Source organism: Danio rerio, chromosome 24 (assembly GCF_052040795.2).
Source record: "Danio rerio strain M-AB ecotype USA chromosome 24, GRCz13ab, whole genome shotgun sequence".
Taxonomy (NCBI): Eukaryota; Metazoa; Chordata; class Actinopteri; order Cypriniformes; family Danionidae; genus Danio; species Danio rerio.
Genome location: NC_141044.1, coordinates 43,407,507 through 43,434,204, shown reverse-complemented (window position 1 = coordinate 43,434,204; position 26,698 = coordinate 43,407,507). Strand labels below are relative to the sequence as shown.

Below are 26,698 nucleotides of genomic sequence, written 5' to 3'. Positions count from 1 at the left end.
CTGTTAAAATATTAAGTCAAACTATAATTTCAAGTCAGAACATCTCTGACAGGTCATTCAGGGTGTTCTGGAGAGGAGAGGTGTTCAACCTACAGCATATAAACACTGGGGTACCTCAGGGCTCTGTTCTTGGGCCACTTCTCTTCTCCATCTACACGACATCTTTAGGATCAGTCATCCAGAAGCATGGATTCTCCTACCACTGCTATGCTGATGACACCCAGCTATACCTCTCTTTTCACCCTGATAATCCCTCAGTTCCAGCTCGCATCTCAGCCTGCCTGTTGGACATTTCACACTGGATGAGAGATCATCATCTTCAGCTTAACCTCGCGAAAACAGAAATGCTTGAAGTTTCTGCCAACCCAACTCTACATCATAACTTTTCAATCCAGATGGATGGGGCAAACATTACTGCATCCAAAACGGTGAAAAGCCTTGGAGTAACGATTGATGACCAACTAAACTTCTCTGACCACATCTCTAGAACTGCTCGATCTTGCAGATTCACACTCTACAACATTAGAAAGATCCGACCCTTCCTATCTGAACATGCAGCTCAACTCCTTGTTCAAGCTCTTGTTCTCTCCAGACTGGATTACTGCAACTCTCTTCTAGCCGGGCTCCCAGCCAACTCTACCAAACCTCTTCAGCTGCTCCAGAACGCAGCAGCACGAGTGGTCTTTAATGAACCTAAAAGAGCACATGTCACTCCCCTGCTCATCCGTTTGCACTGGCTGCCAGTTGCTGCTGGCATCAAATTCAAAGCTCTGATGTTTGCTTACAAAGCGACTTCTGGCTTTGCTCCTTCTTATCTGCTCTCACCTCTGCAGATGTATGTGTCCTCCAGAAACTTGCGTTCTGTGAATGAACGTCGCCTCGTGGTTCCATCCCAAAGAGGGAAGAAATCACTTTCCTGAACTCTCGCGTTCAATCTGCCCAGTTGGTGGAATGAACTCCCTAACTGCATCAGAACGGCAGAGTCACTCGCTGTCTTCAAGAAACGACTAAAAACTCAACTAATATGCAATTGTCTCTACTGCTAACTGTATTATCAAAAAAATAAATAAAAATACACACTAACATCACTAATGTTTTGCTTCTTACACTTTACACACGTGAAACCTCGTCTACAGCACTTCTTCATTGTTGCTTTCATAGTTGTGTAAATTGCTTCCTTGCCCTCATTTGTAAGTCACTTTGGATAAAAGCGTCTGCTAAATGACTAAATGTAAATGTAATTTTGTGTGCACAGAAGGTTTAAATTTACAGATTCAGGCCTTAAAAACACGTTCACACTATTAGATAGGAGTTAAACCTTGAAATGAGTCCACAAATCACATGCGAACAGTGTTTTGTGGTTAATTATAATTCCACTTTGACATTACAGACTTGCTTATTGAGATATCAATGCTGAAACAATTTATTGTGCCGTCCAATTCAATGCATCTTCATTTCTATAGCACTTTTACAATGTACATCAGGGGTCACCGATCTCTGTCCAGGAGGGCCGGTGTCCCTGCAGGGTTTTGCTCCAACTTGCCTCAACACACCTGCCTGGATGATTCAAGTATACCTAGTAAGACCTTGATTAGCTTGTTCAGGTGTGTTTGATTAGGGTTGGAGCTAAAATCTGCAGGACACCGGCCCTCCAGGAACAAGTTTGGTGATCCCTGATGTAGATTGTGTCAGTGCAGCTTAACATAGAAGTTGTAGTAAACTGAAACTGTGTCAGTCCAGATTCCAGATCAGTTCAGTGTGGTTTAATTCAAGTCGCTGAAGAGCAAATCCATCGATACAGTCTTACTGTACACTGCTTAATCTTGGCCAGGATGCTCTTGTAAAAGAAAGTTTTACACCTCAACGTGCCTTTTTTCTGGTAAAATAGAGGTAATAATAATTCATCACTAATCAAGCTGAAATTCCTGCATCATCTGAAGACTACGCACTCAGCACTTCCCCTTTAATGACATAAGACACACGGCGTGTCCATTTCAGCCAGCGCTTTATGAAAACACACACCCAGGCCTGAAACACAACACTGTCACACTTGTTTGCGACGTCTATAGAGCGGCAGTCAGTGTAAAAATAAAACCGGTTCAGAGAAAGCACGTTACGCTCTCTTCCTCTTGGCTTCACATTTCTCATCGTCACCAATCCACACATACATCAGCACAATACAGGGCTGCACGATATCAGACAAATAAAACAGTGCAGTATTTGGTTTTTCTATTGACAGTTTTATCAGATTTGGAAAAAAAAACAATGATTATTTTAGACTGATTTGGGGTTATTATGTGTGGAAATCCATTGACACACAACATGCATGATTATGCAAATGGTGCTGCAGTTAATATTAATGTCCACTTGAGACTGAAGCACATGACAGAACGAGTGTGTGTGTGCGTGTGTTATTGAATTACTGCTCTCGGGGAAATTTCTCACTAATTCAGCACTTGCTGCCTCTCATCAGCTCAATCTGCAGAGCCGGCACACCTACACCCAAACTAAACCACTTTTCAGACCTTTTTAACAAATGGTGTGTTTTATTAAGTGCACTTATTAAGAATTATGGAGCTTCCCAGCAAATTCTGAATTAAAGTGTGTTAAAAAATCCAGAAAAACCTTTTATGCCTAATATATATATATATTATACAACAGTTCTGTTCTCAAATCTGATTGGCTGATGGTCGTGCGATATTCTCCAATATCAGCACCCGTACAGCCTCTTTACCCTTTGTGTATTACTCCGCCCACATACAGCCAGCAAAAGCAGACACTACAGATCTAACCTTTAAAAGATGCTTGCTCAGCTGTTTAACTGTCAGCTTATGATTTGAATCCAATGTGGAAGAAAGTAGTTCCACATACAAAAAGGTTTGAGACTCTCCATGTTTGATTTTGTTTTTATATACACAATTATGCCGTCAAACTGTTGTATAAACGCAATATTACACTCGAAGCAGTGCGATATGGCTGTATATCGGCACAAGTGCCGATATACAGCCATATCGCACTGCTACGAGTGTGATATTGCGCTTATACAACAGTTTGACGGCATAATTGTATATATATATATATATATATATATATATATATATATATATATATATATATACTTTGTATGTTTGCAATTCATAAAATATGTTGATGGAATATGATATTTACTTAATATTCTATATATATATATATCATATATAATATATATATATATATATATATCATATATATATATATATATATATATATATATATATATATATATATATATATCATATATAATATATATATCTAATATATATATTATATATGATATATATATATATATATATATATATATATATATATATATCATATATAATATATATATCATATATATATATATTATATATGATATATATATATATATATATATATATATATATATATATATATATATATATATATATATATATCATATATAATATATATATCATATATATATATATATATATATATATATATATATATATATATATATATATATATATATATATATATATTTATATATATATATATATATATATATAGAATATTAAGTAAATATCATATTCCATCAACATATTTTATGAATTGCAAACATACAAAGTGTGTAAGGATTTTATCAAAAGTTGGATGTATTTTTGTAACCCTCGGATGTTTTTCACACAGTTGCATCTCTGGCAGATGCTGTCCTAACAGACCACACAATCAATAAAAACCTTATTTGTTCTGCTTTTCAAAAGAAATTACACTTATTAACCAGGGTCAAATACTGTCACAATATATTCATTTGATTATTTTTAAGTTTTAAAAAAAACATTCATTTGCGTGTAACAAATTAAACCAATTTGTTGAAGTTTCTGTACAATTTTTTCCAGTATATCCACAATCCCTTGCTCTGGAAGACTCATGTCACACTGGTTTTGGGAGTGAGTCAGAATCAGTGCATTTGGTCGGACAGGTTTGTCTGGTGAAAGCGAAGCAGAAATCAGTGAGTTTCTGATGCAGTGATAGCCTTGCAGTCTAAAAACTAAATATTCCTAAAATGTGGCAACTCCCAAAAACCTGCATGTTACACAGTTATTCTGAACCTGCTGTTGCTGGTCAGTCTGAGGCTGCGTTCACACCTGTAGATCGATTGTTTACAGGGAAAAAGGGATTTAAATTGTTACAATGTTTATTTTTGTTCTTGTCGTGGTTCACTTTCACAGCAAAGTTTCTAAACGGACCAAAATAGATAATACAAGTGAAGTGAGAGTAAACTCTCCTCACATTGGTCAGAGTTCCACGGTTTATTTTGCAGAGGCCTGTTCATCTGTCATGCACGTCTTTATTTTAATTTATGATGATAAGCAATGAGACAATACAAGCGAAAATCTGCACTTTGATTTAGAATGGGGACACCCACAGGCATTGTCACTAAATCAGTTGCTGACATGAAAATAGAGCTGTGAATTAGAGCTGCACAATTAAATCGATAAAGATCGCGATCTCGATTTGACCCCCTAGATGATCTTAATCCAGCATTTCTACGATTCTGTCAATCATATTTTCAAGTTCAGGAGAGAAGAAAAGGCGGCTGCACGAGTCTTTTCATTAGCCGCATTTCCACTATCAGGCCAGTGCGAGCCAGGGCTTATATCGGGCCAGGCCGGGCCAATCGCCCGGGAGGTTGAGCAGTGAGGCCGAAATCATGTCACGTTTCCACTGTCGGGCTAGTAGCTCGCAGCGCGTCACGCAAACCCCGCCCCCAGAACATCCCCCGAATCGAACGTCACTCAAACCGCCCACTTCAGCGAGAATCATGCAGATAAAGCACACCATCACAAAACTATTAAAATTATTACAACCAAAACAAACAAATGACACATTACTGTACAGCAGTACAACGCATGTCTACATGCCTGTGTGTTTTCATTCATCATATTCATTTACTCGCCGAACGACAATTAGCATCGAAATCCAATGCAGTTTATCAGTTCCCCTATAGCGCATGTGTTTGGACTTCTGGGGGGAAACTGGAGCACCTGGAGGAAACCCACAACAACACAGGGAGAACATGCAAACTCCACACAGAAATGCCAACTGGCCCAGCCGGGACTCGAACCAGCAACCTTCTTGCTGTGAGGCCACAGTGCTAACCGCTGAGCCACCATGTTGCACCCATTTATTTTATTAAAGATTATTTGTGTAATAATGACAAATATTAAATCTATATTTTGTGGGGATTTCTTGGATTTTAATAAATTCAAGTGATGCGTTCAAAACAACTGATTCATTAAAATGTGAAGCAAGCAACTTTTTACAAATGGATCCCTAACAAAATATGTGCATGCCTGATAAGTGTAAATGTTCAAACACTGCATGTTTTACACTGCCAATATGAAAATGCAAACACACACACACACACACCAGTGTAAACGCAGCCTAAAGATGCTCCTAGATTTTAAACACAATACATGAATAACATGTTAACATGAAGTAATTGCAACTTTTTCTCTGAACTGTAGGAATAAGCTGCAAAAATGGCCAAGCTCAAGTTGCGACAAATACTTAAGAGTTAAGAAAACCTTTACTTACAAATCCTAGAGGTATTATCATCACTAAATTACGGTTATAATACCTTACAGCTGGCTGCAGACTTTATGGTGACAGACAAAAGTACACAACATCTGTACAGCAAAAAAAAAAAAAACAATAACTAATTAACTTGACCATAAACTAAAAGTAAAGTCTGTCAGCTGTGTTTATTGGTTTCTCCCATATTTTGTGTTGCTCTCCAATCTCTCTGTCTCCTCTGAACTGCGTAATGATGGTGATTTTGGAGATTTCCCAGCGGATGATTGTGTTAAAGCCCTGAGATCGGACGCTGTGGTCTCTCAGAGATTATGTTCCTCCATCATGTTCACTCGACAAAAGAGCAAACACACACACACACACAATCTACACTCGGCTAATAAAGTGAAAAGGCGTGCACTGCACACAAGACAGCTGCACACAATTATTAGATTTGGCATAAAAAAGTAGGGATGCATTAATATAAATAAGGCTATACTTTTGTTTTAGGGCTAATAAACAGATATCTGCCAGATCAGCAGATATTCTCTTAGTTAAGATGCCATTGATTTACACTGAGGTAGAGTCTGCATTCTCTAAGTATGCTCCATATGTATGAGCTGAGCTTCAAGATATGAAATCTGTACCATCTATCAGCTATATTTAAAAACATTTTAAAGACGGTTAATTTACAAAGTGCACATGCTTTAACAATTGACTATGGTTTATACTATTTTTGTGTGTGTCTATGTTTTTTTTTTTTAATGTTTTGTAACTTTCTCATGCTGCCTGTCTTGACTAGGTCTCCCAGAGAGAAGAGATACTGGATCTCAATGGGACATTCCTAGTTAAATATTTAAATAAATAATATATTTACAGATATACTGCACTTAACATATATGAGTAACCCCTCACAAATCTCTCATATAAATGTATGTTTTCTATAGGAAGCTTTACAATATTATATTAGTGCAGAAAAATTCAAGAGAAACAAAAAATAAAATAAAATTTAGTTTGTAGTTTGTAATTTTTTTTCCCAATATTTTGCAAGAATTTTAATGTATTATCTTACTATTTTTAAAAGTCTGCGGTGCATAAAATATTATTTCAATAAAAATATCACTTTAATACATCTGTTTTGTTCAAATGCACCCAAATATATGACCTATATTTACTGAGAAATGGATGAAAATGTTCATTTTTAAAATAGGGTGTACTCTGCACTGTATATTATATATGAGCAATATCACACGAGTAGCAGTGCGATATGGCTGAATATTGGCACTGGTGGGAGGCGTACGTTGGCACGAGGCTGCAGAACGCAGGCATTAGCGTCCCACCAGTGCTGATATACAGCCATATTGCGTTTATACAACAGTTCCACGGCACAATCATGTTTATAAAAAAGAAAATCAAACATGAACGGCTCTATTTTGACGGTCCATGCGCAGAGTTCAAAACGCAGGGCGCAAACGCTTTCAGGGCATGTCAGAACGCATTTTCGCTAATTTAAGGACGGGAAATCTGCTTTGCGCCGTGGCGCATGGTCTAAAAGGGTTGAGTTTATTTTCTTAATGAGTTATAGGTGTGTTTTGAGAATAAACCAATCAGAGTCTCATCTCCCATTTTCTTTAAGAGCCAGCTGCGTCACGCCAAGAGCGCATTCACTATTTACAGGACGCAAAGTAAGTCTAAGTGGAAAAACTGAGCATTTCACTAGCAAACAGTTCACAGTTTTTCTTGTTTTTTTTTAACAGAGCATCTACTGCGTGAGAATGAGAGATAATGGATTTCTTTCACTTTCACTCTTGGATAGGGAAACCTTTACGCACAGACATCAATTAGCCTATAAATAATTAAATTTTGTTAAGCGCAAATATTCGTTTCAAAACTATTTCTAAATTCAGTTCTAATTTCCAGCAAACGAATAAATGAATAATAATAACAAAATGTGCTCAAAAACCTGAGTTATATCCTAAAACACATGCTGCGCCCCATATGGTCTAAAACCTGACAGGTGGGCAAATCTAAGCTTGTTTTTAATAAAACAAATATAAATATGGATGTAATAAATAATACTGCTAGTAATAATAACATTATACAAAAGCAAATTGTTATGAATGAACTGAAAAAGCCTCCCGAGATGAAGAAGACATAAAAGCAGTGATTTTTCATATTTATGTAGGCTAGAAAATAATATGTTTTGTAATATTTTAATCCTTTATATTTATATTCTATATCTATTCTTATTATATCCTATACATATCCTTAATATTTACATTTTTTCATATGTAAAGATATTTGCCTATTGCTCTCTTGTGTGTATTAAGCAGTGTGTGAGTGAGGTGCAACTCTGCGCTGGACTTTAGACCGGGTTAGTTTTGGTCTAATGTAAAATCTATTATAGTTTCTCAAAATAGCAACGCGCCAGCAGTCCGCCTCAGAACGCCTTCCTTTTTAGAGCAGAACGCCTATGGGCGCACAAATGAGCGTTAATGCATTTGCTAATTAAACAGCGTAGCGCAACGCCTCAAAACCACTCTTGCGCCAAGCTGAAACTACAAAATAAGTATTGCGCTGCGCCTTGCGCCGGGTGTATGATAGGGCCCGAAGAGTCTAAAACCCTTTTGTATTAGGAACTACTTTCTTCCGCCATTCATTTACATGTGCGTCCTTGTCGCAGCACCAGTGGCATCAAAATTAGGCACCGAAATGCATATGCTGATTTGATTTAGTACATACAGGTAACAAAGGTACCGGTGCTATAATGGCACTGGGTTTTGGTACCCAACCCTAATCGTCATAAAACACAAAATAAGTTATTCTAACAAAAAATAAATAAAAGTTAATTAAGAATAAAATAAGCTTTCAAATAGCCCTATTTAAATCCAGACTATCCAGATGAATATAATCTAAAACTGCTGTTTACATCTCATCCCCATGCAAACATAAAGGAAAAACGTCTTTATTTACGCTGGAATTGAATACGCATTAGTTCAGAGAAACTGAAGGACTAACTGATGACCCACAACTATAAACACCAATAATACAGTTTCCATCAACATCAGCTCATCGACAGCCCTTCTGATGATGATGCTGGCTGGAATCAGTCCTTAATTTGTAGGTTGTCAGAAACACGCCACTCCTTAATCACTTCACTCATGCATTATTCATGAGGCACTTCTTAGCTCCGCCCACAGCGCCATAGAAACAAAGAACCAGTGGCAGATGTTGTTATATGAAACCACAAAAGACAGACACACACACACAACAAACTGAGCATCTATTAGTGTGTGTGTTCATTTAGCAGCGGATATATACAATCATGCAGACATACACACACAAGAATGACCCAAACTGTTAAATAATCACACACACACACACACACACACACACACACACACACACACACACACACAGATCAATCACTGCAATTACACACACGTATATAGATTCAGTCTCAGATCCGTCAGAAAGAGTGTGGGAGTGTCTGTGACTCAGCGATCCTTGGGAACACACACACACACACACACAATCATGACGTCTTCAGGCTGTCTTAGTTACACCTTCACTATAACAGAGACATCTCTCAGATTCCCCTAACAAACCAGAACAGACAGACACACACACACACACACACACACACACACACACACACACACACACACACACACACACACACACACACACACACACACACACACAAAATACACATATTTTAAACACATACAGTACACAATACAGCAGCTTTCAAATAATAATCCAGACAGACACACAAGGCCCCACACACACATAACACAATTCACATAATACACACACACAATTCACATAACACACACACACACCATAAACAAACAAACACTCCTTATATAGAGAAACATCCACACGCATATCACACACACACATAACAAAAACATAATTCCCATAACACACACACCCCCACACCCCCCCACACACACAATTCAAATAATACACAGACACAATAAACAAACACACATTATATAAAAAACATCCGCACACACTGACAATACACACATCATACACACATAATTTACACAATAGACATACACATAATACACACACACGCACAAACCCATAACAAAAACACACACAAATATAAAACAAATATAATAATATACACAATACACACAAACACACACCAAACATAATATACAGACACACACACAGAAGCAATAACACATACAACACACACACACACACCGACAATCCAATACAGACTCACAATTCACACATACACACATAATAAACACAGACAGACAATCACACAATACACAGGCAATAATACATACAATACACACACATAAACTAGCACACACACGCACACACGCAATAATAAATACAATACACACACACATAAACACACACAACAACAGACACACACACACAAACAATAATAATAAATACAATACACACACACACACACACACACACACACACACACACACACAAAGACAATAATACATGTAATATACACACACACACACACACACACACATAAAATCGAAAGACTCAAATAAATCGTTCTCCTTTCACTTCCGCATGCACTTGATGCGTGTATGAGTGTGTGGCTGATCATATTTAATGCTAAACTAGTCATGAGCCACACAAGCACACTAACAGAAGCAGCACAGCTGACCCAATAACTGAGCTCAGGGCTGGTGGAATTACAGCAACACACATTACTACAACCAAAACAAAGTGTTTCATCTTCACTGCAGCGCTTTCAGTTGAGCATTTACAGAAAGATAAAAAACTTCTCAAAAGTGTAAAGCAAAATCTCTTGCTTTCAGCACACTGTTACCATGCAAACATATGAGCTGTAGAAGCTTCACCCTGACAACACAAAAGCAACAACATTACGTCACACACACACACTCAGCAGACATTTTCATCCAACGCAGCGCTCAAAGTGGACAGAAGCAGATCAACTGCACTTCTTTTAGCACAAGTGTTCTGCCATACTAGCATGAAAAGCAGACAACTGCTGGTGTGATGCATGCATTTACAGGAGAAACTCTGTGTGTGTGTGTGTGTGTGTGTGTGTGTGTGTGTGTGTGTGTGTGTGTGTGTGTGTCTTCAGTAATCCGCTGATGCAGAGATTGATGCCTGTGTCACATTTAAATCCCCAGCTGGACGGAGCATATATGATTCAGCTCAAACACACACAAACACACACACACACACACACACACACACACACACACACACACACACACACACACACACACACACACACACAAACAAAAAACACAGACACAGAAGAGTCACAGCAGAACAATACCGCCACAAACACACAAAAACAAACACACACACACACACACACACACAGAAAAGTTACATCAGAACAATACTGCCACACACACACTAAACACACACACTAAACACACACACACAGAAAACCTACTAGACACACACGCACACACACAGAGAAGAGTCACAGCAGAAAAATACTGCCACACACACACATGCACACAAACAAACACACTAAACACACACACATGCACACAAACAAACACACTTAACACACACACACACACACACACACAAACACACAAACATGTTACACACACACACACAGACAGACACATACACAGACATGCTATACACACACAGAGAAGAGTCACAGCAGAAAAATACTGCCACACACACACACACAAACAAACAAACACACTAAACACACACACAAACATGTTTTACACACAAACACACACACGCACACACAGACAGACAGACAGACACATACACAGACATGCTATACACACACAAACACACACACACACACAAACAAACAAACAAAAAGAAAACCCACTAGACACACACGCACACAAACACACGCACACAAAAACAAACAAGTAAACAAACACACACACACACACACAAACAAACAAAAAAAACATGCAGCGCGCACACACACACGTTAGACACACATGCACACACAAACAAAAACACACTAATAAACAAACACGCAAACAAACACACACATACAAACACACAAATAAACAAACAAAAACATACACAAACAAAAACACATGCATGCACGCACACAAACAAAATCACATACAAACAAACACACACACACACACACACGCTACACACCTGCACACACAAACAAACACATACACAACGTAAACTGAATTCTAACAGAATCAGAGTGACTAACATCTGTAACTTCCTTCAGTCAAAACTCTGGTGATGTGCTCAAACACAGAACACCAGACTGATCTAGACACACCATCCTGAGAATACTGCAGATGATCAAGACCCCTGACCAAAAACTCAATCTGTGTGTGTGATGACGTCACTCTGACAGCCCACACCTTCATAATAAAAGACCCTTCCCTAAACAAATACACAACAGCGCTCAGATGCAGCAGCACAAGCATGCGTGAACTGATCTGAAATCAGCAGCAGCTGACAGAACACTATCTGATCTGATCTCAGGTCAGTTAACTCTGATTGTGGGACAGTTACACACAGTTTTACAAGGCAAAAGCATGTGGAATGAGTTGTTGATTCACAGACAGATACACACCCACCCACCCACACACACACACACACACACACACACACACACACACACACACACACACACACACACACACACACACACACACACACACACACAGGTAGAGTTGATTGTATATTCACACATTTAGACTTTCTGCTTAATAACATGTAAACACTGAACGAACTTTAATCTCTCTCACTCACACACACACTCACTCACTCACTCACATACACACTCACACAGACACACAGACAGACAGACACACACACACACACACACACACACACACACACACACACACACACACACACACACACACACACACACACACAGTCACTGACCCACTCAGCCCGCTTGCGCAAACCGCCCTGACCGCGTTGATTCCCGCGTCCCGCTCACTACTCTTCATCACAGTGATGAAGATGAGTTTACCCACTTTAATAAGTTTGTTCTCACCGTTTCCGTTGGTCTTGCGAGAGTTTTCCGCGCGTGTGTCGGTGTCGCGGCCTCAAGCTGATCCGCCCTGCGCTCTTCACTGACCGCACACACACGTCACCGCCCTCCGACGCTTTCAGCCAATCACAGCACAAGACCGGCAGATTGAAAGCAGCATCCTCCAATCAGCGTGCGAATAGAGAGCCTCTGTGTAGTGCAAGTGGCGCACTTGTGACAGACACCGGGGGTCCGTTCTTCGTACGTGGATTACTCAGTTAGCTGGATTTGGATATTGACGATTTGACATGATCCAGGATCGTTTCGTTCTTCAAAGCTGATCCGAGAGTTGTTGTCATGGCAACAGTTCTGCTAGGTCAAACCTGATCGGGAGCAGGTTCAATTCATATAAACAGGATTAGATCGGCTCAGTTCAAGCAAAGATAATACAGAAAGTATGTTCCGAATTCTGATATTTTCTTACAGTAGTAGTTATACACTTGGGAAAATGGTACATATTTTTAAACTATATATATATAAAGTTAAAGTCATTAATAAAATAAATAAAGTTATACATATTAATAAAACGTATGCAATCTGCACCCTCGAAATGAAAGTACAAAGACTGCCACCTGGTGCAAAGAGAAAACTTATTGATATGAACTTTTTAGATCGCTTTAGTACAAATTGTGTATAATAGAAATGCACAATATGTGACTTTTTTTTAAAGCAATAATACATTTATGCAGTCATAAACATGTTTTAATAGTTATGCCAGTGATTTGATGCTTCACAAAAGTTGCAGACACCTTTACCAATAAATGCTTTTGTAAACAACCAGTTATTCTTTACACCGATTAAAAAACGGATACTATTATAAAGAAAATCTTTTCTAAATGTAAAACTAAATAAATTGATTTGCATTGAAATACATGATGAATACTCTTGTCTTGACAAATGAAAGTGTAAAGCCTGCAGCTCACAACAAATGTGGAAAGTTCTTGCGTGTCATATTAAACAAACCGTTTACTGCTAATTTGATGTAATTTTGCTCACATGGATAATTGAATATTAATCAGATGATGTCATTACGCTGCTGTGCCGTCAGCCAATCATTGCATTGCTGATCATGATTTCGAGGATCGATAGATCTGTCCTTCACAACACACGCAGCGATCTCAGATCAGTTCATCCAGACATTCTAATCTGATTCACGAACTTGTTTGAAGAACCAAATTAGCCAGAGATCAGTTATCAAGATTAAAAGATCCAGGATCTGCCAAATAATCTTAGATCATTTAAGCGAGGTACGAAGAACGGACCCCGGGAGCGAGCAATCAGAGAGTTTGACTCCTTTTAGGGGTTATTGGAGAGCCAATGAAAATGAATACAATCAAAATCACGCTGGGAGATGTGGAACACTCTCGGGTTAAGTGATCATAAACGTTTATTTATTTTCATTAAATGTTTTATTGCTATAATTGTGTTGCGCATGCTCCCTATTGCAGACTGTTAGCTTTGTGAACTATTAAAATCACAACAGGAAAATAAGTATTGGGATGTTAGTTTTGTGCAAATTTATATATAAAATTCCGACAAAATAAAGGATTTTCTACAAATAATAATAATAAATCTGTAATTTATCAGTAAATAACTTTATTTCATACAATACTGAATGAATATTAACTTAACCCGTCATTAAATTATTTTAAAAAGACTTATTGTAACTGCAATAAGTAAATTTAAAAATAATGTAATAATACAGTAATAATACAGTACTATATATTATGCTATATTATATAACATAATACAAAATGATATAATGCGATGACATAATAAAATGTAATCTAATACATAATACTCTATAATAAAACAGTTCAGTACAAAACAATACATCATTAAATAACAATATAGATGAATATCTAATATGGTATAATATACAATAAAAATGCAATAAGATTTAATAGAATGTAATATAATATACTATAATACATAATTGCACTATAATATAATAATACAGTACAAAAATACTATAGAATGTTACAGTAAAAAATAAAATAATATAATCTAATAATACAGTACTATATAATATGATATATGATAGAACCTAATATAGAATATTATACAATAATAAATAATATAATGCAATGATATAATATAATGTAATCTCATATATATATATATATATATATATAATGAATAATGAAATACGATTTAATAAAATGTCATATAATGTACTATAATGCATAATCCACTATGAAATAATAGTACAGTACAAAATAATACACTATAAAATGTTATATAATATAAAATAAAATAGTATAATATAATATAATATAGTATAATACAATATAATATAATATAATATAATATAATATAATATAATATAATATAATATAAGATAACATAACATAATATAATATAACATAACATAATATAATATAATATAATATAAAATAATATAATATAATATAATATAATATAATATAATATAATATAATATAATATAATATAATATAATATAATAAAACAAAGTGCAATACAAAATAATACATTATTAAATAACAATATAGATGAATATCTAATATGGTATAATATACAATAAAAATGTAATACGAATTAATATAATAATATAATGTAATCTCATATATATATATATATATATATATATATATATATATATATATATGTGTGTGTGTGTGTGTGTGTGTGTGTGTGTGTGTGTGTGTGTGTGTGTGTGTGTGTAATAAATTAATGAACTACGATTTAATAAAATGTCATGTAATGTACCATAATGCATAATGCACTATGAAATAATAACACAGTACAAAATAATACACTATAAAATGTTATATAATATAAAACAAAATAGTATAATATAATATAATACAATATAGTATAATATAATATAATGTAATATAATATAATATAATATAATATAATATAATATAATATAATATAATATAATATAATATAATATAATATAATATAATATAATATAATATAATCTGGGGTTGTCATCATTGCATAATCAAAGAATGAACCAGGCTCCTGTTTTGAATAACTCGTGTAAAAGCTCTTTTTTATCATTGGTTGAATGTCGCCATCTGGTGCTCATGAGAAGAAACGGCAATACACGTTATCTATGACTGACTTAAATCAGTATTAAGTATAAGATCTTATATTTTTACAGTCTATGCTTGAAACTTTCTGTTAGGTGTGTCTGGACTACTTTTATTATAGAAAATCTTGTGTGTGTGTGTGTGTGTGTTTAACAAATTGGGAAATATAAAAAATAATACACATTTCACGGGGGGCTAATAATTTTGCCTTCAACATACAAAACGAATATAAGGATTTATTAAAAAGGATTAATTAATTTTCACACATTTTCCACAAGAAACAAATGACAATACTTTAAAATAAGTCAAATAATGTTATAAAATAACTAAATATAAATCATAATTCAACCATTCAATCTAAATTCATGCTTGTTAACATTAGTTAGTGCACTGTGATTACTGATTTTATTTCCATTAAGTAATAATAACAAAGATGAATAAATACTGTAATAAATGTGTTGTTTATTGTTTGACCATGTTAGTAAATACATTAAAGATGAGCTATTATGCACAGATCTCTTATAAGGGGTTTAATCACAGTTGTGTGTCACCAGAGTGTGAATATATCCAGCCTCTAACGGTACAAATTAATTAGCCCCGCCCACTAGTGCAATCATCTCTCCCTCATTAGCATAAACAGCAGCCCTGAGTGAGAAGCAGCCGTCTGTCCATTAGCCATAAGAGTGTTTGAGCTGCTGTAGACTGAGAGGATTATAGATGTGGAGTTTTAGAAGAAGCACAAATGATCAGCGACAGGAGCAACCCAGCCTTATTGTGGATATGTACCCCTGTGTACATTTCTGGAGAGTGCCAAATACGTCCGCAGGAGGTGCATTTTTTTATTTATTTTTTTTGCAGTTTTTGTTTTTCGTGAATCCACCAGAGGCCGCTGTGTATGCTTTTTCACATCTCAGATTTTTCTCGTGAGTGCCATCCGCACCTGCTGTTCTTGCGTAAATCCACCAGAGGCCACTGTCGACTGACTGAGTGACTCTCCTCCTTCCTTAAACCCAATCAATTTTGCTTTTGAAAGCAACTGAGAAAAAGAGCAGCCCTTGTCTGATTTTTACCATGTGTTCAGATCTTACCACATTCTCACGCTGGTATTTACTACTAATTTTTTGCTTCTTGTTTTTACTGCTTTCTGGAACCGTTCTTCACCGGACTCGAACCCCGTCATTGCAATAAACTGCTCTGCGTCTCAAGTCTGCTGACGTATGCGGCGAGCCACTGGGCAAACTGGTAACTGCTTGAAAGCCGTCCACATGGAGGTAAGCGCTCAGCTGGTAGCGTAAACAAAAAAGACAAGCCGTCAGCAGCGCTATATCTCCCCGTAGTGTTCGTTTAAAAGACGAAATCCAGCCATACGTAACTCTGGCTACATAATTCGTGCTCTCCAAAAATGTATACGGGGGTACGTTTTCACAATGAGCCTGTGTTGGACAGGAGTCTCCATAGACCAGGGGGGTCAAAACTCAGTCCTGGAGGGACGCTGTCCTGCATAACTCCAACTTGCTTCAACACACCTGCTAGGAAGTTTCTAGTATATCTAGTAAGACCTTAATTAGCTGGTTCAGGTGTGTTTGATTAGGGTTGGAGCTAAACTCTCCAGGACACCGGCCCTCCAGGACCGAGTTTGGACACCCCTGCCATAGACTGTCGCATTCTCACACACTGACACTGAAGCACACACGCAGACCTGACTCACACTGATAACAGTGGTACGGTTTTGAATGTGCCACTATGCTGACACACAGGCATCTGTAGCTCCGCCCTCTTCTGAAAAGAGCACAATCTTATTTGAATTTAAAGCGACAGTCATGAAAAACGACTCAATTCGGATCCAAGCCTAAAAAGGGTCGGTTCAGAGAGTTAGAAAACATTATCTGTGTGCCATTTTGGACTGAAACACTCTTTTGTAAACAACTTTACATCTTGTAAAGTAAAACATCAGGCATAATAGGTCCTCTTTATTTAATAAACCATCATTTTAAAGTGCTACCAAAACAAAAAAGTAGTCATTTGAGTCGTTTTCAAAGAAGTTTATTGAAATAAATAGTTCTGAATTTTTTATAAAGTCAACGGTTGATAATGCTAGCACACAGTCCAGTCTTTCATCAGTCTGTGTGTCGTCTGGCTCGCTCCAGCGTGATGTAACAGAGTCACGTCGTGTCCTCCACAGGCTGGAAGAACAGCAGGACTGGAGGATACACAGCTTCAGTCCACACAGTCCAGTGCAGCATGCAGATCAAATGTGCACAAATCTCAGGCTTATCACCTGCATATGGAATAATCGATATACTTACAGCATTATTAACAGAGTTATTCACATGTCTGATTACAAAAAATTAAGCTCTCCTCTACAGTTTTCTTTATATATAAGTATTAGTGCCGTCAAATGATTAATCATTATCAAACCCACGCAAGGTAAAAGTTTGTATTTACTTTATATATACATGCATAGTGTGTACGTTTATGAATACATGTTTAAATAAAGAGTTTAGAAGCCAAAACCTCTACATGCAGTCTGAAATTTTGAGAAAGAGCATTTATATCAGGCTCCTGTGTGTATGTTCACTTTTATGGCAGAGAATAAGGTCTTTCCCTGGTATTTAAAGTGAAATATCTTGATATAAACAAGAAAAATGTTCATTTTCAATAGAAAGTTCAGACGGCACTTAGAGGTTTTTGCATCTGAACTATTCAAATACACACCCATACTGTGCATAAAATACAAAAGGAATATATTTACACACACACACACACACACACACACACACACACACACACACACACACACACACACACACACACACATATATATATATATATATATATATATATATATATATATATATATTTTTTTTTTTTCATATTATATTTAAATATGTACACTAACTGGCCACTTTATTAGGTACACCTGTCCAACTGTTCGTTAATGCAAATTTCTAATCAGCCAATTACAGGGCAGCAACTGCATTCGGGCATGTTAGACATGGGCTGCGTTCGAAACCGCATACTTACATACTATATAGTACACTAAAACCAGTATGCGAGCCGAGTAGTATGTCCGAATTGCGAGAAGTACCCGGATGACCTACTACTTCTGGCGAGATTCTGAAGTGCGCATCCCATACAAGCTGCGCCATCCAATGATGCCCCGCGAGAAAATTCATGAATGGGAGTGAAGCGACGCAACTGACGCAGGTAGGGCACGTGACCATGACAAAATAGCTGATGTTGTACGTCCGAATTCCATTCATACTTTTCACATTCATACTGTATACAACGCACTTTTCTAACGGCCGAGTAGAACGTTTGAATTCCAATGCAGTACCTACTGAATAGTAGGCGGTTTCAGACGCAGGCATGGCCAAAAGGGGATTTAAGTGACTTTGAACGTGGCATGGTTGTTGGTGCCAGACGGGCTGCTCTGAGTATTTCAGAAACTGCTGATCTATTAGGATTTTCATGCACAACCATCTCTAGGGTTAACAGAGAAAGGCCAGACAAAGAGAAAACATCCAGTGAATGGGATAGCAGGATAACCGCCTTGTCATAAAGCGTGAATTATCTCTGGTTTCTTGAACATGACGATGAGTTCACTGTACTCAAAATGGCCTCCACAGTCACCAGATCTCAATCCAATAGAGCAGCTTTGAGATGTGGTGGAACGGGAGATTGGCATCATGGATGTGCAGCCGACAAATCTGCAGCAACTGTGTGATGCTATCATGACAATATGGAGCAAAATCTCTGAGGAATATTTCCAGTAGCTTGCTGAATCTCTGCCATGAAGGATTAAAGCAGTTCTGAAGGCAAAAGGGGTCCAACCCAGTACTAGTAAGGTGTACCTAATAAAGTGGCCGGTGAGAGTATATATATAAATATAACCAAATATTAAAATTACAATTAAATGTATACAATATAGTCTTGCATATAGTTATATACACAGGAAAATAAACAGTACACACACACACACACACACACACACACAAATATATATTGTAACTATAAACTTTTAATTTGGACGGGATTAACCATGATTAATTATTTAACAGCACTTATATATATTATAAATTACATATATTTATATTTCTGCATTTCAAAGCATGCCAAGGAAATGCGTTTCTGCATAGTGTCGGCTATTATAGGGATGCCGAGAGTTCAGTTCTTTACAAGACTCGTTTATGTACAGTAAAACTGGGGAAAAGAGCAATCCAGTGTGTAAACCAATCCACAAAATAAACCAAAACCCCAAACAGAGTGAAACACGTGTACATGTAAGATGCGGAGTGTGATTCAGAAGTGGATCTGAGTGTGTTTGGCCTGTTCTGGGTGGAAAGCGTATGGCGTCTAGTAAGTGCCCTTGGCTTTAAATCCCTGTTAGTGGACATAAAGAGAGCAGAGATGGAAACACGCTACAGCAGATCAGAAAGACAGCAGGAGGATTAACAGATTGGTTAAAACATTAGTTAATGAACAGGTTCTGTATGTTGTGATTTACTGGAGATTCATGTTTATGAATTGTGCATTATGGGATGTTGATCTCTGCTCTGTTGACGTTAAAAGGAAACACTGCAGTTTAACAGTGACTTGTGTTGACATTTTAGTGCTTTAAAGCAATATATTGTAAAATAAACATTATTTTAACAGCAGTGGCGCAGTGGGTAGCACGTTTGCCTCACAGCAAGAAGGTCGCTGGTTCGAGCCTCGGCTCAGTTGGCGTTTCTGTGTGGAGTTTGCATGTTCTCCCTGCGTTCATGTGGGTTTCCTCCGGGTGCTCCGGTTTCCCCCACAGTCCAAACACATGCGGTACAGGTGAATTGGGTAGGCTAAATTGTCCGTAGTGTATGAGTGTGTGTGTGAATGAGTGTATGTTTCCCAGAAATGGGTTGTGGCTGGAAGGGTATCCGCTACGTAAAAACTTGCTGGATAAGTTGGCGGTTCATTCCGCTGTGGTGACCCCAGATTAATAAAGGGACTAAGCCGACAAGAAAATGAATGAATGAATAGTGTCTGATTTATCATAGGCTGCCACAGCGGAATGAACCGCTAGCTATTTCAGCATATGTTTTCAGCAGTGGATGCTCTTCCAGCTGCAACCCAGTTCTGGGAAACACCCATACACACTCATTCACACACACTATGGCCAATTTAGTTTATTCAATTTACCTATTGCTCATGTGTTTGGACTGTGGGGGAAACTGGAGCACCCGGAGGAAACCCACACCATAATAAACATTATATATATATATATATATATATATATATATATATATATATATATATATATATATATATATATATATATATATACAAACAAATATATATATATAATTAAGTTATTTCTATAAAGGTACAGTTTATGAGCAGGTGTTTGCACTGTAATTACAACACCAACCCAGACAGTTCATCCCTTTAAATTGTTAATATATGTCAATAAAGGTCACTTTTATGATGTTTAAATGTTGTTGGAGGACAGATCAAGCTCCCATATTGCAATTCAAAAGAATAAACAAGTGGAAATATCACAAATAAGATCAGAAAATACGGAAAACTGTTAATTTACAGATATTTTTGACAGTGATCATAACAGTGTGAGGGCGTACTGTTCATGATGATGATACAATAACACATAAGCTGCTTTATACAAGTTAAAGGAGTGTGAAAAAGTTTAGACGCCCTGCTAAATTACAATTTCTCTATTTCAGGACATAGATATATATCTGATATTTGGTAGGTTGTAAAATTTGGGAAATGAAACCTCAGACGAACAACAGTATCAAAATTATTACTGTATTATTAAAATTATTTTTACATAATTCCTTCATTCATTTTCCTTCGGATTAGTCTCTATTTCCGAGGTCACCACAGCGGAATGAACCGCCAACAAATCCAGCATTTGTTTTACACCGCGGATGCCCTTCCATCCACAACCCAGTACTGGGAAACACCCATACACACTCATTCACACAGACTCATACACTACGGCCAATTTGGTTTATTCAATTCATCTATAGGTTCACTGTGCTATAGGTGAAATAAATAAACTAAATTGGCCGTAAGCATGTGTTTGAATGTGAAAGTGTATGGGTGTTTCCCAGTATTGGGTTGCAGCTAGAAGGACATCCACTGTGTAAAACATATGCTGGAATAGTTGGCGGTGCATTCCACTGTGGTGACCCCTAACGAATAAAGGAAGTAAGCTGAAGGAAAATTATTGAATTACAGTTATATAGGATTATATAATATAGTATTTTTGCTCCTATATATTATATATAATATACTGTAAAGGAGCTCATTTTGTTTATTAAATAATGAGATGTGTGAGATTTCATGTGGTGTTTTCAGGAGCGTTGCTAGACATAAAGCTCTACTGGGGCACAGCACCCCCTCCAAAAATAAGCAAATAAAAAATAAATAAAATAAAATAAATAAATAAATAAATAAATAAGCAAAATAAATAAATAAACAAAAAAATATATTTATATATATATATGTTATAAAACAAAATAATTCTAAATAAAGAGCAGTACTGTTGTTATCATACAATTATTATTCTAAATAAATAAATAAATAATAGAAATTATCCTAAATGTAACTGGGAAAATATGTAAAGACACAACTGGAGTGATGCTAAGATAATTTAAGAAATCTTTTGCCTGAATATTAAGTTTATTAGAATGAATTATCTGCTGTGTGAAGACCCGACTCATGGCAGAGAGTTAGGTTTATTAAGTCTAACCTCCCTCCTTTCTGCTTCATACAAAAAAAATAATTAGGCGCCATGCATTTAAATAAGATCACCATTATATTATTGAAACTTTGTCTTGTTGACTTGCAAAACTCACTGTGTGCCGACACCTCCACATAAAAGACTGTTACGGCAGTTTCACAAGGCATGAGCGGCGTGGCTAGTTTTTCATCGTGCATGTTCACAACCATGACTAGGAGCAGAGCAGCACGTGAGATTCAAGCAGGAGCGGTGTGTGAGGCGTGCAGGTATGTTTTTTTTGTCTGCGCACATGCTCAGTTAGCTTTTTTGATTTAACTACATTGCCTTCATCAGCGTTGGTTCGGTTGCACATAACGTCTAACGTCTTTATTCTGACATTACCACTCTTAAAAAATACACTTGCATATAAAGTAAATCATACCTCAAAGCATTTACTGAGGCACTGGTGATTTTTACAGGGCCACGTGCGCCAGTAAATGGGGTCCAGCGACACCCCTGGGTGTTGTTAATCTGAGGTTTTAAAGACCTACCAAAAATGTTGTCCTGATTCAGAAAACCATGTAGTGTGCTAACTTTTTCACATGACACTATATTAGTTACATGAATTACTGTCTGATGATTTATGAATGAAGCAGGCCATATTTCTGCACTCACAGTCAATTAAGAGCAATCCTGGATTACAAACATAGACACTGTGAAATGAACCGAAAGGAATGAGTTCGATTTCTCCACAAGTGAACAACACAACTTTACAAACAGGTTACTAGAGAGATAAACACTACAGCCTACTGAGGGTGAATCGCACAACACATCCACAAAATAAATCATTGAATGCGTTCATTTTCCTTCGGCTTAGTCCCTTTATTCATCAGGGGTCGCCACAGTGGAATGAACCACCAACTATTCCAGTATATGTTTTACACAGCGGATGCCCTTCCAGCTGCAACCCAGTACTGGGAAACACCCATACACACTCATACACTACAGGTCAATTTACCGTATTCAATTCACCTATAGCGCATGTGTTTGGACTGTGGGGGAAACCGGAGCATCTAAAGGAAACCCATGCCAACATGGGGAGAACATGCAAACTCCACACAGAAATGCTGCCCAGCAGGGATTCAAACCAGCGACCTTCTTTCTGTGAGGCCACAGTGCTAACCACTGAACCACCTTGCCGCCCATAATTAAATAATATTTAAATTTCACATTTAGTTACAGTTTAACTGCATTATAGTATATTTATTTAAATAAAATAATTTAATTAAAATAAATTACAGAAAAAATATTTAAAAAATAAAATAAAACTAAAATCTATATGTAGCTATCATAATGCCAGAATAATGTATTTTTCTTTCTGATATTGTGGTAATACGTGACCAGTATTGTAGTTATTGTGAGATTCACCCGCATGTGGCTTTAAACAGACTCCAACACACATCATTGACGTAATCACTAATACTAAAAAAACAAAAACAAAAGTAGATAAATATGTGCAAACTCCTGCATTCATCAACATAACAGAGAATACAGAGCATCCGGAAAGTATTGATAGCGCTTCACTTTTTCTACATTTGTTTATGTTAGAGCCTTATTCCAAAATGAATTGAGTTCATTGACTTCCTCAACATTCTACACACAATCCCCCATAATGATAGTGTCAGGAAAGAGTTTTTAAAATTGTTGCAAATATATTCAAAATAAAAAAGCTGAGGAATCACATGTACATCAGTATTCACAGCGTTTGGCGTGAAGCTCTACATTTAGCTCAGGTTCATTCTGTCTCCACTGATCATTCTTGAGATGTTTCAGCAGCTACATTAGAGTTCACCTGTGCTCAATTCAGCTGATTGGACATGATCTGAAAAGGCGTACACCTGTCTATATAAGCTCCCAGGGTTGACAGAGCATGTCGAAGCACAAACCAAGTATGAAGGCAAAGGAACTGTCTGTAGACCTGTAGAGGCAAAAGGCTGGGGAAGCTTACAGAAACATTCTGCTGCTCTGAAAGTTCCAATGAGCACAGCGGCCTCCATCATCCGTAAGTGGAAGATGTTTGGAACCACCAGGAGTCTTCCTAGAGCTGGCCGGCCATCTAAGCTGAGTGATCGAGGGAGAAGGGCTTTAGTCCGGGAGGTGATCAATAACCTGATGGTCACTCTGTCTGAGCTCCAGCGCTCTTCTGTGGAGAGAGCAGAACCTTATAGAAGGACAACCATCTGTGCAGCAATCCACCAATCAGGCCTGTATAGTGGTGTCCAAACAGAAGACACTCCAGGAATTTGCCCAAAGGCATCTGCAGGACTCTCAGGCCATCAGAAACTAAACTCTCTACTCTGATGAGACTCAAACTGAACTGTTTGGAGTGAACGCCAGGCGTTACATTTGGTGAAAAGCAGGCAGCGCTCATCACCAGGCAAACAGCATCCCTACAGTGAAGCATGGTGGTGTTGGCATCATGCTGTGGGGATGTGTTTCAGCACCAGGAGCTGGAAGACTAGTCAGGATAGAGGGAAAGATGAATGCAGCAATGCACAGACACATCCTGAATGAAGACCTGCACAAGAGTGCTCTCCACCTCAGACTGGGGTGACGGTTTATTTTACAGCAGGACAATGAGCCAAAGCTCACCGCCAAAATATCAATGGAGTGGCTTCATAATAACTCTGTGAATGTCCTTGAGTGGCCAAGCCAGAGCCCAGACCTGAATACTATTGAACACCTCTGGAGAGATCTGGAAAATGGCTGTACACTGTCGCTTCCAATCCAACCTGATTGAGAGGTGCTGCAAAGAGGAATGGGCAGAAATTCCCAAAGACAGGTGTGCAGAGCTTGTGGCATCATATTCAGACAGAATACAGACTTGAGGCTGTAATCGCTGCCGAAGATGCATCAACAAAGTATTGCGTAAACGCTGTGAATACTGATGTACGTGTGATTTTACAGCTTTTATATCTTGAATAAATTCTCAACAATTTCAAAAACTCTTTTCTCACATTGTCATTATGGGGGATTGTGTGTAGAATGTTGAGGAAACCAATGATTTTAATCCATTTTGGTTACATGGCTGTAACATAAACAAATGTGGGAAAAGTGAAGCGCTGTCAACACTTTCCGGATGCACAGTTTATAATGCAGTAGTGATAAAACGTCTCTTTCCTCCTGAAATCCGCCATCTTGACCTACATCATACAGTTTGACTCGAATTAAATATAATATTTGGTATCAACAAAAACAAACCACGATTCAGATTCAAGGCAGAATGATACAATCATGTATGGACGCTATAACATCTTCTCATGCTAAAATGCTCTTCCATCCTCACAAACGCTTCTATTAAATATGATATCAAGTCTGTTATAAAATAAATGCTTCATATTAAAAGTGTATGTTTATTAGCGCATGCTTAATTGCTTGTTATAAAGTCTCCCATTGGTCCAGCTCACGTCATATGCAAAGGACTAAAGAAATAAGGGTTTGATTGTAGTCAATTTGTCATGTTCTAGTGCTCATAAAACCATGAAAATAATCCAACCGAGGGCTTTAATCCCCACAGAAAAAATAAATAATCAAGCAAAATAGACAGATTTCCTTTTGGTCACTATTTGGTTTGGTTGTAATTTAAAGGATTCAGTATTGCTAATGCTAATGAGCTCAAACTAAACGTGGTAATTATTTTAAAACTGATCAGATAAGCAGGTGTGTGTTTGACTCTTGCATATTATTGGTCTCCAGTGTCACACGATTGATCATCAGAAAAGCATAGCTTTTAAACGCCCGCCAATCAATGACATCCAGCCAATCCAGAGTGCTGGGGGGCGTGGCTTGAGACTCCGCCTCCACTGATGCGCAAGTAAATGAAGGCGATGACAGACAGAACACATCAGATTAATATTATTATGTATCTTCTGTTAGGCCAGCTAACACTAACAAGTTCAACCAGTTTGTCGTTTTTTTGGAAGCGCCGCAGACGTGAAGATAAAGATCGAGGAAAAAATTCAGTGCAAGACATAATGGCTACTTGAAATGAGTTAGAATCAGTGTCGTAGTTTAGTGTATCTCCAATACTGGACGACAGCAGTGCAGAAGCAGCAGGTGTGTGTGTGTGTGTGTTTAGCTGCCGGGGTCTGAGCTGTGCTTCTGCGGTGTCTGCGGGCTCAGCGGCGTCTGTGGCTCCTGTAGAGAAAAACGCCGCTGGACGTCCAGATCCAGAAGTGTCCTGGAGCCGTAGCGAGGAGCAACGGCGCCCTCTGCTGGATGAAGATCAGTGCTGCTGCTCAGAGATTCACATGACTGCAA

At 37.5% G+C, this 26,698-nt stretch overlaps 3 protein-coding genes across 56 annotated transcripts in view; all 3 read right to left on the bottom strand.

Moving 5' to 3' along the window:
* Window positions 1-12,663, bottom strand: part of LOC100001114 — a 139,846-nt gene extending 127,183 nt beyond the window's left edge. For all 46 annotated transcript variants that reach the window (XR_015525278.1, XR_015525277.1, XR_015525279.1 and 43 more), the window contains exon 1: window positions 12,563-12,663. The gene's annotated coding sequence lies outside the window, so the exon portion shown is untranslated. The remainder of the gene's footprint in view (window positions 1-12,562) is intronic.
* The window catches only part of katnip (katanin interacting protein), a 1,410,884-nt gene that overhangs the window by 418,640 nt on the left and 965,546 nt on the right, over window positions 1-26,698 (bottom strand). The window lies entirely within an intron of this gene.
* Window positions 25,125-26,698, bottom strand: part of kcnh2b (potassium voltage-gated channel, subfamily H (eag-related), member 2b) — a 322,770-nt gene continuing 321,196 nt past the window's right edge. For all 9 annotated transcript variants that reach the window (XM_087310033.1, XM_087310034.1, XM_087310035.1 and 6 more), the window contains one exon: window positions 25,125-26,692. In XM_087310033.1, coding sequence (XP_087166159.1) covers window positions 26,513-26,692 — 180 coding nt within the window. In that variant the 3' untranslated portion in view covers window positions 25,125-26,512. The remainder of the gene's footprint in view (window positions 26,693-26,698) is intronic.